At 41.7% G+C, this 12,959-nt stretch overlaps 1 protein-coding gene across 7 annotated transcripts in view; it reads left to right on the forward strand.

Annotated features, from left to right (window-relative positions):
- Positions 1-12,959, forward strand: part of KLHL5 (kelch like family member 5) — a 66,795-nt gene that overhangs the window by 48,824 nt on the left and 5,012 nt on the right. For all 7 annotated transcript variants that reach the window (XM_074865996.1, XM_074866000.1, XM_074865999.1 and 4 more), the window contains 4 exons: positions 3,120-3,306; positions 5,217-5,441; positions 5,727-5,889; positions 11,699-11,911. In XM_074865996.1, coding sequence (XP_074722097.1) covers positions 3,120-3,306; positions 5,217-5,441; positions 5,727-5,889; positions 11,699-11,911 — 788 coding nt within the window. The remainder of the gene's footprint in view (positions 1-3,119; positions 3,307-5,216; positions 5,442-5,726; positions 5,890-11,698; positions 11,912-12,959) is intronic.

The raw sequence follows: 12,959 nt of genomic DNA on the forward strand, positions 1-12,959 counted from the left end.
TGGGTACTAAAACAATCTTAGATTGCATTTCTTTTTAACTGAGATGAAGTTGCTTTCAGAGATTGAAACTCTGTGCTATGCAAAAACTTCTTTATAGGTTGAGTGGGTTAGAAACTCGAGAAAATGTAGGTTGCATCTTGCTGCAAAACTTATATATGCACACATGGTGTTGCTTTAAATATTAAATGCTGTTTGTATATCAGAAAACTGTATTGGAGGTAAGAATTGGTCATGTTGTGTACAAGCCTTAATTTTCATGCATGCAACTATGAGAGTGTCCAATTTAGGACAGTAGTAACTGATTTATTAAAAAAAAAAAACGTGCAATTTTATAGCATTGCATGCTGACAGTTTAAAGACAGCTTTTAGTTTGCTATTTTATAGTCACAGAGTGTCCGTGTGAAGTGATACAAGTGGTAAGTGGGGCTTTGGGTCAAGAGAAGAAACAATGGGAAGTACTGAAAGTAAAGAATTAAAATTAAGTTCCCTCCTGCTAATTCATGTAAGAATGTTTTGAGTTGCTATTTTAAATAGAATCGGAACATTAGCCAGTTAGAGAAATACTGAAAAACTCAAGCTTAGTCTTCTGAAAAGTTGATGGTAAAGGGCTTTGAAGGGTTTTTTTTTATTCTCTGTGTATGTTAATTATGTTTTCTGTCATAGTTTCTGTTGACTTGCCTGATACAGAGATGTTCAGGCTTAGCAGTCTGTACTTACCTGTATCTCTTCTGGAACCATGAATGTCATGTTTGCCACTTTGCAGTTCTAAGGCAGCTTTGATCCAGGTATATGCACACCATATTATGGACAGCTATTTCATAACAAGTCCCTTTAGTACTCCTAATTGCTAATTTCACAGCGATTTTATACCTGTTATCAGTTGGCTGTCAACACTCAACAATGGCATCTCATTCTGGTTTGTGGACTCATATTTCAAATATTCACAAAGTGTTTGGATTTTGGCAGTTTAGAGGGATTTGCCTTTTCCTTATTGTTCTGACAACTGCCCAAGTCCCAGTGGGGCACTTCACTTGCTTTTTTCTCTGTTACTCAGGCCATGTCTTGCAGCTCAGAAAAATGCCTGTTGTCTAGACTTCTAATAATTACAGTTGGGACACTCAACCTGCTAATATATTTTTCCTGTAGTCTGACGAACATGGAGTATGAAAGACTCCAGAATCTTTAAACTTAATAACTTTTATTAGTAGTCTTTATTTAAGTCAGATTTAAAATTTAACACTTGTCAAATTTGCTTGCATTCTTGATCTTAAAATTTTTAACAAAGGCCTGTATTAATTGACATACCGTGATCCAGGTCACTGTCAGAGTGAGGAATAGAACATATATTAAAATATTCAGCCTGTGCCTGAAGTGGCTTTTACATACCTCTGGATTGAGTGGATTTGGGAGCAAGAGCATGAGGTTAAACTGACTTACATACTTGGAGCTTGATTCCATTTCCTTGAACATACCTGTACTGGCTACTGGCACTGGAACTTGAGGAGATTATGTTTTCTTTCTTTGGACCATTAAGCTTAAATCATCCATTAAGATCAGATGGCCTTCCTTTTTTTTTTTTTGGTACTTAATGGCTTAGCTTGAAATGTTTTGGTTTTTACGTGTTTTTCTCTATCCTAGTCTTTTTCTATATGACCATTTTGAAAATGCATAATTCTAATCAGGCAGTGGAAGTCTTTGGGTAAAATCATGATCATGGAGCAAGATCATGAAACAGATCCTCCTGGAAACCATGCTAGGGCACATGGAAAAATAAGGAAGTGATTGGTGACAGCCAGCATGGCTTCACTAAGGGCAAATCATGCCTGATGAATTTCACGGCCTTCAACAATGGTGTTACAGTGATGATAGATAAGGGAAGAGCAACTGATGTTAACTACCTGGACATGTGCAAAGCATTTGACACTGTCCCACACGACATCCTTGTCTCTAAATTGGAGAGACGTGGATTTGACGGGTGGACCACTCAGTGGATAAGGAATTGGCTTGATGGTTGCACTCAGAGCGTTGCAGTCAATGGCTCGATGTCCAAGTGGAGAGCAGTGACAAGTGGTGTCCCTCAGGGGTCAGTATTGTGACTGGCACTGTTTAACATCTTTGTTGGTGACATGGACAGTGGGATTGAGTGCACCCTCAGCAGGTTTGCCGATGACACCAAGCTGTGTGGTGCGGTCGACACGCTGGAGGGAAGGGATGTCATCCAGAGGGACCTGGACAGGCTTGAGAGGTGGGCCTGTGCAAACCTCGTGAAGTTCAACAAGGCCAAGTGCAAAGTCCTGCACATGGGTCATGACAATCCCATGCACAAATACAGGCTGGGCGATGAGTAGATTGAGAGCAGCCCTGCGGAGAAGGACTTGGGGCTATTAGTGGATGGAGAACTGACAATGAGCCACCAGTGTGTGCTCACAGCCCAGAAATCCAACTGCATCCTGGCCTGCATCAAGAGAAGTGTGACCAGCAGGTCAAGGAGGTGATTCTGCCCCTCTGCTCTCGTGAGAGCCCACCTGCAGTACTGTGTCCAGCTCTGGGCCCCCAACATAAGAAGGACATGGACCTGCTCGAGTGAGTCCAGAGGAGGCCACGAAGATGATCAGGGGGCTGGAAAACCTCTCCTATGAAGACAGGCTGAAAGAGTTGGGGTTGTTCAGCCTGGAGAAGAGAAGGCTCTGGGGAGACCTTATACCAGCCTTCCAGTACCTAAAGGGGGCCTACAGGAAAGATGGGGAGGGACTTTTTATCAGGGAGTGTAGTGATAGGACAAGGGGTAATGGCTTTAAACTGGAAGAGGATCAATTTAGATATGTGAGGAAGAAATTCTTCACTATGAGGGTGGTGAGTCACTGGAACAGGTTGCCCTGAGAAGTGGTGGCTGCCCCCTCCCTGGAAGTGTTCACGGCCAGGTTGGATGGGGCTTTGAGCAACCTGGTCTAGTGGAAGGTGTCCCTGCCCATGGCAGGGGGGTTGGAACTAGATGTTATTTAAGGTCCCTTCCAACCCCAACCATTCTATGATTCTATGAAAATATTTTCTTGTAATCTTGTTTTTATTCTTTATGTGGTTTATAGCAATACAGCTTGATTTTTCTTTCTTTTTCACAGTTTCTGGCAGATATGGAAAATAATGCACTCTTTAGGGATGACATTGAATGTCAAAAACTCATTATGGAAGCAATGAAGTACCATCTGTTGCCAGAAAGACGACCTATGTTGCAAAGTCCTCGCACCAAACCTAGAAAATCTACAGTGGGCGTGTTGTTTGCAGTTGGAGGAATGGATGCAACAAAAGGTATTGGCTTATGTAATGATTAGTTAATGAGCTGTTTTGATTCTTTCAAAAAAGAAATGTTTGATAGATGTTTTTACAAGATGTTAATTCTAGAATTCAAAGATTCTGCAGTATAGAACATGAAACGTCTTAAATCTACACTGTTTATTAGGTTAAAAAACTCTATGTATCTTTGATACTGTAAACATTCTGGAAGCTAGAGTTATGACTGATTTGAAATTATCAAGGGAATATCTGATTCCTGAATAGTGAAATGTTGAAGGTAGTGAAAACAAATCTTTATTTACTTGAGTGGAAAGTAATTTGGGAAAGGAAGAAAATGACAGAAAGGGCACAAAGGTGACCTGCACATGCGTTAAAACATTAAAAATATGCTTTTTGACTAATTGTTAACTAGTTCTGTCAGAGCTAATTGGATTTTCATTTTTTTGTAGACACTTCCATACTGTTTAATGGTAGTTAGAAGGAATCTGGAAAGTTGGAAAAGTTATGGCAGAGAAAGAGTTTTCTTTTGTTTGTTGTTTTAAAGTTAGCACTTTTAGTACTTGGTTTGGGCACAGAGGACAACTGAGCACCACGCAGCTGCTCACTCACCCCTTACCCCTCAGGAATGGGAAGGAGAAAATAAAGCAAAAGGCTCAGGAATCAAGATAAGGACATGGAGGGATGACTCACCCATTACAGTCACAGGCAAAAGACAGACTCATTAGGGGAAGAAAAAGAACATCAATTTAATTCAAACATTAACAACATCGCCACTTAACAGAGTAGGATGGTGAGATTTAGAGTATTTCTAAATTACCACATCTTAAAAACACCTTCCCCTCACCCTTCCCTTCTTCCCAGACTCAGCTTTGCTCCTGATTTCTCTCCCTTCTCCCCCACAGCAGCACAGGGGGGCAGGGAATGGGGGATGCAGTTAGTCCCTCACATGTTGTTTCTAACACTCCTTGCTCCCCAGGGAGGACTCCTCACACCCCTTCCCTGCTGCAGCGCGGGGTCCCTCTCATGGGAGACAGTTCTCCATGAACTTTCTCCAACGTGAGTCCTTCCCACAGGCTGCAGCTCTTCCTGAGCTGCTCTGGTGTGGGCCCTTCCCACATGTTGCAGTCCTTCCAGTGCTGAACTACAACAGCAGGGGCTTACCACAGAGTCCCAGTCTCCTTCAGGCACAGCCACCCGCTCCGGCGTGGGGTCCTCCATGGGCTGCAGGGTGACTGCGTCTGCTCCACTGGTGACCTCCATGGGCTGCAGGGGCACAGCCTGCCCTCTCACCACAGGCTGCAGGGGGGAGTCTCTGCTCTGGGACACCCCCCCCGCCTTCCTCCTCCTTTCTTCCACTGACTCTGGTGTTTACATACATGTCTCCCTTGCAACTCCTCCTCCCATGTTCCCCTTCTTAAAGATGCTATCAGAGGCACAGCCACCATCGCTAATTGGCTTGGCCGGAGGCAGGTCCAACTTGGAGCTGAGGGAGCTTTGAGAAGCTTCTCACAGGGGACCACTGCTGTAGCCCCCTCCCCTGCTACAAAAAGTCCCCACCACACACACAAACCCAACACAGTACTTCATGTCACATAGCTTCAGATTTTTTTCTAATATTACAGAAGAGTTGATTTCAATATATAATTGCATTTCACAAGGGTTGTTTTATATTCCTAACATTTGTATTTCTAAAGGCTTGATTCTGCAGAGCAGTTAGATATCCTGCTTTTTGTCTTGAAAAGTATTGAGAAGGTCCTCCATTTATAACAGTACAGTTAATTCCTGAGGAAGTCAAAAAAGACTGTATACATAGAAATAAGAACATGCTGCAGGACATCATGCTGTCTTGTGGGATCAGCATATTGCTGAAATGAAAACTATCCTGATAATTATTTTTTTTATAACTTGCATATGTTGTCATTCAGGAGCTACAAGCATTGAAAAGTATGAACTTCGTACCAACATGTGGACTCCTGTTGCAAACATGAATGGACGAAGATTACAGTTTGGAGTTGCAGTGTTAGATGATAAGTTGTATGTTGTTGGTGGCAGAGATGGACTGAAAACATTGAATACTGTGGAGTGCTACAACCCTAGAACAAAAACTTGGAGTGTAATGCCACCTATGTCTACTCATCGTCATGGTCTTGGTATGTAGAGTTCTGTAAAGGCTGAATGCATATTTTTGAAAGGTTATCTGGTTTAGGATTAGTCAAAAATCATTAAGTTTAGGGGGGTGGAAACTTTGTTTTAATGCCAACTGCTTATTGAACATCTTTTCTCCTTCAGATTACATCCAGCACTGGCTACCAAAAGGAAATTTCTTTTTATTTGTTTTTTAAGTATTTTGTGATGCACACTGGATTGTCACTAGGGAAATGTTATCTTCTTTCTTCTTATCCAGAAGCGATTGTTTTTCATATTTGTTTTTTTAGGAGTAGCTGTATTGGAAGGTCCCATGTATGCTGTAGGAGGACATGATGGCTGGAGCTACCTGAATACAGTAGAAAGATGGGATCCACAGGCTCGTCAGTGGAACTTTGTAGCTAGCATGTCAACTCCAAGGAGCACTGTTGGTGTAGCAATATTAAATGGAAAGTATGTGAAGGCAACTTCTGTTTTCTATCTCATTATTTTAATGTAATTACAGGACCATCCTAAATTACTCTTAATTATTTCTCTTGATAGATACCTGTTGATAGCTTTAAGAACCAAGTTTTTTCACTCACAGAAAATATACTGGTTTGGGTCAAGCAAGCTTCCCCACAGCATCACAGTGCCCCTCAGTATCATTTGAGACACCATCTCTGTAGTCTTATAAATAGTTATCATTTCCTTAATACAGAAAGAAGCAAATGGTTGGTCTCTTTCACTGAGTCTCCAGTGATGACTTCTTACTGTGATAGTTTGAACAATCAACTTCCAAAATTACTGTAAAGTCTTGGAGGGAGTACTCATATTATATTGCATTAACTCAGAACAGTAAGGTCTGGCAGGATGAATCTAATCTGGAGTAGTATCTTAAATTTCTAAAGCTGTTTTTCAGTGAAAATATACCTAATTCCCAATACAAAGTGTATTCAGACAAGTAGGTCATTTTGTGTTGCAGTCACAGGAAATGGCTGGAAGTGACCTCAAGGAGTTCCCTAATCCATTCTGCTACCCCAAAACTGAATCAGTTATAGCTATAACACTCATAGCCAGCATAATCTTGTTCTTAACCTCCAGTGGTAAAGTTTCTGTAGCTTCCCTAAACAATCTGCTGAATTATTAATACATCTGTGAATTCAGTTTTCCTCATGTCAAGTCTTAAATACCTTTTGCTGATTTATACTACTATTGTTTGTACTATCCAAAGTGAACATGGAAAATGCATCTTTTCTTTCCTATTTGCAACAACCTTTTGTATTTAAAGACACATATTCCCTCAGTATTCTGTCATCAGAACTGAATAACTCCAGCTCCTTCAGTCTTTATTTGTAGGCCATGATTCCTAGACTTTGGGTGATTTTCATTGTTTTCCTTTGGACTAAGTGTAGTTGTTCTATAGCATCCCAAAATACAAGTGGTATTTGAATCAAGCTATTATGAAAATAAAGATCAGTTGGAATCACAGAATCATAGAATAATTTGGATTGGAAGGGACATCTGGAGTCATCTGATCCAACACCAACTCAAAGCAGGGCCAACCTTAAAGTTAGATCCAGTTTCAAAGTTAACTGAGGTAGCTCAGATCATATCTGAGTTTTTAATATCTCCAAGTACGGAGATTCAACAGACTCTCTGGGCAATCTGTTCCAATGTTTGACCACCATTGCACTGAACATTTTTCTTCTAATATCTGATTGAAATTTCCCATGTTTGAACTTGTCTCTTTTTCTTCCTCCTTTCACTGCATACCTCTGAGAATGGCCAGTCTTCCATATAACCTTCCATTAGGTGGCTGAAGACAGCAGTAAGATGCCTCCTTAGCTGTCTCAAAAATTCTTAAGACTGCATAGAGGCAGCTTGCTCAGCCTCTCCTCATATGTCATGTGTTCTAGCTCCCTCATCATCTTAGTGACCATCAGCTGGACTTGCTCCAGTATGGCAAGGTCTTCCTTGTACTGAGAGCCCAAAGCTGGGCACAGTATCCAGAAGCAGTTTTGTATGTACCGAATAAAGGGGATCAGCTGTCATTACTTCAAGGACATACTGCTGACTTGTTGTCTGCCAGAACTTCCAAGTCTGTTTTCGCTAAGCTGTCTCCTCTTCTGTCAGCTCCCAGGCTGTACTACTGCATGGGAATATGCCATCCCAGGTACAGGACTTTGCATTTGCCTTTGCTGAACTTCATGAGACAACAGTCAGACCATTTTTCCAGCTTGTCTGAGTCTTTCTGAATAGTAACCAAGCCCTCCAGCGGATAAGCAACTCCCCTTAATTTGATATTATCAGTAAACTTCCTAAGGGTGATTTCCGTTACATCTTTCACATAATTAATGAGGACACCAGCAGTATCAGCCACAGTATCAGCCTGGGAGGAACACCACTAGTAACCAGCTGCCAGCTGGACTTCATACTGCTGATCACAGCCCTTTGAACCCAGTAGTCCTTCCAGTTTTCCACCAGCCTTGTAGTGGGCTTATCCAAACCATATTTTGCCAGGGTGGCTACAGGAATATCATAGCAGACAAAGCTAACCTGATTTGATGAATAGTATTGTGGTTGTGCCAGAATATTAACACTCTCTCAGCCACAGATTTTTCACTTCTTGCTTATGTGCTATCTGATGCATCTCCCTTGAGCTGTTTCACAGAATCACAGAATCGTAGAATAGTTTGGGTTGGAAGGGACCTTTAAAGGTCATATAGTCCAACCCCCTTGCAGTGAACAGGGACATCCTCAACTAGATCAGGTTGCTCAGAGCCCCGTCCAACCTGACCTTGAAAGTTTTCCCTCTTTACTCTTGTAACACCTGGAAGGTGAACAGGAAGCATGGTCCTTTCATGACCACAGCATGTTGTGGTGGTTGTCAGGTACCAGTAAGGAAGGCGATAGAAGATATAATCATGTTATCTGGCATATAAACATAGAAACTGATGGCTACCAAGTTACAGTAGCCTGCAGCCCTGTCTCTCCTGGTTGCATGGCTGGGCACAGATTCCTGACAGCACAAGTCCTGCCTTTTCATGGTGTAATCTCCTCTCTGAGGAGACCAAAGCCTGGTCACAGAATCACAGAACTGTCTAGGTTGGAAAAGACCTTGAAGATCATCCAGTCCAGCCATCAACCCAACATTAACAGTTCCCAACTACACCATATCCCTCAGCGCTATGTCAACCTGACTCTTAAACACCTCCAGGGATGGGGACTCCACCACCTCCCTGAGCAGCCCATTCCAATGCCTAACAACCCGTTCTGTAAAGAAATGCTTCCTAATATCCAGTCTAAACCTTCCTTGGCACAATTTGAGGCCATTACCTCTTGTCCTAGCGCTTATTACTTGGTTAAAGAGACTCATCCCCAGTTCTCTGCAACCTCCTTTCAGGTAGTTGTAGAGGGCGATGAGGTCTCCCCTCAGCCTCCTCCAGACTAAACAACCCCAGTTCCCTCAGCCGCTCCTCGTACAACATGTGCTCCAGACCCTTCACCAGCTTCGTTGCCCTTCTTTGGACACGCTCGAGTAATTCAATGTCCTTTTTGTAGTGAGGGGCCCAAAACTGAACACAGGAATCGAGGTGCGGCCTCACCAGTGCCGAGTACAGGGGTAAGATCCCTTCCCTGTCCCTGCTGGCCACACTATTTCTGATACAAGCCAGGATGCCATTGGCCTTCTTGGCCACCTGGGCACACTGCTGGCTCATGTTCAGCCAGCTGTCAATCAACACCCCCAGGTCCCTCTCTGACTGGCAGCTCTCCAGCCACTCCTCCCCAAGCCTGTAGCGCTGCTGGGGGTTGTTGTGGCCGAAGTGCAGCACCCAGCATTTGGCCTTATTGAAACTCCTACAGTTGTCCTTAGCCCATCGCTCCAGCCTGTCCAGATCTCTCTGCAGAGCCTCCCTACCCTCGAGCTGATCAACACTCCCACCCAACTTGGTGTCATCTGCAAACTTACTGAGGGTGCACTCGATCCCCTCGTCTAGATCATCAATAAAGATGTTAAACAGGAGTGGCCCAGAACTGAGCCCTGGGGGACACCACTTGTGACCGGCCACCAACTGGATTTAACTCCATTCACCACAACTCTTTGGACCCGGCCATCCAGCCAGTTTTTTACCCAGCAAAGCGTGTGTCCATCCAAGCCACGAGCAGCCAGTTTTGCCAGGAGAATGCTGTGGGAAACGGTGTCAAAGGCCTTACTAAAGTCAAGGTAGACAACATCCACAGCCTTTCCCTCATCCAATAAGCAGGTCGCCCTGTCGCAGAAGATCAGGTTTGTCAAGCAGGACCTGCCTTTCATAAACCCATGCTGACTGGGCCTGATCATCTGGTTGTCCCGCACGTGTTGTATGATAGTACCCAGGATGAGCTGCTCCATCAGCTTCCCGGGCACCGAAGTCAAGCTGACAGGCCTGTAATTTCCTGGATCATCCTTCCGACCCTTCTTATATAAGGGCATCACATTGGCCAATTTCCAATCTGTCGGGACCTCCCCAGGACTGCTGGTAAATGATGGAAAGCGGCTTGGAGAGCATATATCATAAGGAAGCAAAAAATTTTCACGCTTTTTTTTTTTTTTTTTGGAAGGTTAGTCTCCTGCTAAATTAGTACAGCTGAAATGTACCTACAAAGGGTCCTGTGAGATCTGGAACAAGTCCAGGAATGAATGGAAATGCTCACTGGGTGCAAGAAGGAGGGAGGAACTTGAACAACCAGCTAGCAGGGTGCCTTGGGCTGCCTTGGAACTGCAATCTCAGATGTCAAAGTTATGTCTGAAGCTTCCTATATATTCAGTGGAGGGTCACAGGTGTGGTGAAAAGCACTGGAATCAGAGCCTCACATTTCTCTGTTACAGAACATTCCCTAGACTCTTAAAGTAGGCAGCAACACTAGATGCCTATAGCTGAAAAGCTTCAAAGTGCGTGCAGCACTTCAGGTGTGAGGGAGCAGTAACTTCTGCACTTTCTAGTAATATCTATCTGTAATTTGATATATTTCAGACTATTTGCTCAAAACCTTCATATAGAGAAATTAATATATCTTTCTCTGTGTTAGAAATGTAAAATCACTGCATAAGTGATCAAAACTGTCATGTTTTGGGAGGAGGTAAGGTGAGGGGGCTTCATTTAAACGCTATGTTGCATAACGGATACTGCAACAGGATTTTTCAATATCCTTCAGTACATTCCTTACCTTAAAAAAAGTTGTGTTATTAAACATGGGAACTTCCATGGAAATGTATTTTTGTAAAAGGCTATTAAAATTATTACTGAGAACTACTAGGTCAACCATATTTACAAGATGTTTGTACATAAGTTTGTTGGTCAGTGTATTTAAAAAAACAAACAACAGCATTTCCCAAACTGAGGACATCTTGAATAGTGCTTCATAGCAACTGTTGTAAATTGTTCACACTATCATCCTATACAGTATTTAATGTTTATTTGATTATTTAACCATACTATAATGTGCCTTAGGCTGTGAAAGGATTTCCTTAATGACATTTCAGGTGATCTCTCAAACTGGACTTTACTTCTGATGAGTTGCTCCTTCTTAGGATGGCTTCTGAGTTCCTGCCTTTCCAAATAATAGTGCTGGGCATTTCTGCTTCTAAGCATAGATTGCTCATAAACTCTGTGCATAAACTCTTTATCAAGTTTGATTATTGGATTAGTTTTAAAGATTCATCAGTGATGGAGTACTCTTAAACGCAATCTTTTCCTTCTAGCCTTTCTGAAAAGTTTAAATCCTTTAATACCAAATGCTAGAAACCTTTTTATCAGAACTGAGCAAACTAGGCCACCTAGTGGGTGTGAGGGACTGAAGGTAGTGCTATCATTCATAAACTAAAGCCCAGGTCCAGAAAAATATTTGAAGGCCTAAGAAGAGGCAGAGCAGAGTTTTTGCATGCACAGATTCGCTACTGAATTTGTCCCTCTGACCCTGCTAGAAATGGGCCTTTGTCTGTCAAGCTACGTAAGTAATCTTGTAAGTGTTAGCTATATGCATAGATTGGAACATAATTACTGTGTTATAGAGATCAATTTTCTGTAAATTATTGTTGTTATGCATTGATCATGACAATAGGAAAAGATTGGAGCAAAATCTTATCTGAGTTTTTGTAACAGAACATCCTATTAAAAGTTGAAAGTCTCTTTCTAAACTTCCCTATTTAATAAACTTTAAAGTCCTCCATACATCACAGGAAACTTTGTCTTGTTCAGACAACACTTACTTACTTTTTTTTTTTTTTTTTACTTTGTAGGCTTTATGCAGTTGGTGGTCGAGATGGAAGTTCTTGTCTTAAGTCAGTAGAATGTTTTGATCCTCATACAAACAAATGGACCCTCTGTGCTCAGATGTCAAAAAGAAGAGGTGGTGTAGGTGTAACCACCTGGAATGGGTTCTTGTATGCAATAGGTGGTCATGATGCCCCAGCATCAAACTTAACGTCCAGGCTGTCAGACTGTGTAGAAAGGTAATATCCTGATGAAGGCATATCCTGCTAGTAATTCAAATAGTGCTAGTCTACAAAGTGATTTATGGGAAGAACTGTAAGTAGAAACCCAATAAAATAGCTGTGTTATTTTTAGGGTGAGCAGAGGAAACTTACATATAAAAACATACTGTGTAGTCATAACACAATTCAAAGTGTTGCCAAGACAGCTTATTTAAAGCAAATTCTCCCTAATGCACTTCATGTAGAAATTCTTTTTTCTAACAATCTCATTGAACAATCATGATTGATTACTGAGAACAACTTGGAATTGAATGCTTTTAAAAATGGAGCAGAATTTTTCACACAAGAAGTCTGTATCAGTTCATATTATAACTTTTTAAGGAGTTAACAGTCATGGTTATGGATCCTTAAATACCCTATTCTTTCTTGTATCCCCTGATGACAGTGGGAAACTGGCATGTAATTCAGTCATTCCAAAGTTGATATGTCTTTACTTAAAGCTATTAATTAATGAGTGCATTACAAATTGCAAAAGCACATGTGATCCATAAAATAGTTTAAAATGACAGTAAATACTTCATAATGCACTAGCATTTCAAGTATTTCTGAAATATGCTTTAATTCTCCTCTCTGCCTCCCCAGCTGTAAAACTTCTCTTCTTTCCTGTTATCTCCTAACACTTACAGGGATTCTTCATCACCCATCTTCTCATTTTACTAAATTTCTTTATGCTGGGAGATGTGATTCAGCCTCTACCAAAAAAGGAGGGGAAAAAAAAAACCCACCATAAAAATACCCGAATCAAAAAAACCCACCACAAAACAGAGCTGTACTTTTCAACTTTGTGTCCTAATAGACCCCAAAATATTTGGCAAATACCAAATTTTTAGAGGAATACAGATAATTAGAAGCCTAAGAGAAAGTAATAGGTACATGTACTTTTCTGCTTCAATATTCTCTGAAACAAAGTTACAGAACACATGACTTTCATAAATAGGAATCATTTTGTAGTGCATTTCATCCTCACTCCTTAAGCGAGATGAAATTGAGGACAATCAACTTCATG

Source organism: Strix uralensis, chromosome 4 (assembly GCF_047716275.1).
Source record: "Strix uralensis isolate ZFMK-TIS-50842 chromosome 4, bStrUra1, whole genome shotgun sequence".
Lineage (NCBI taxonomy): Eukaryota > Metazoa > Chordata > Aves > Strigiformes > Strigidae > Strix > Strix uralensis.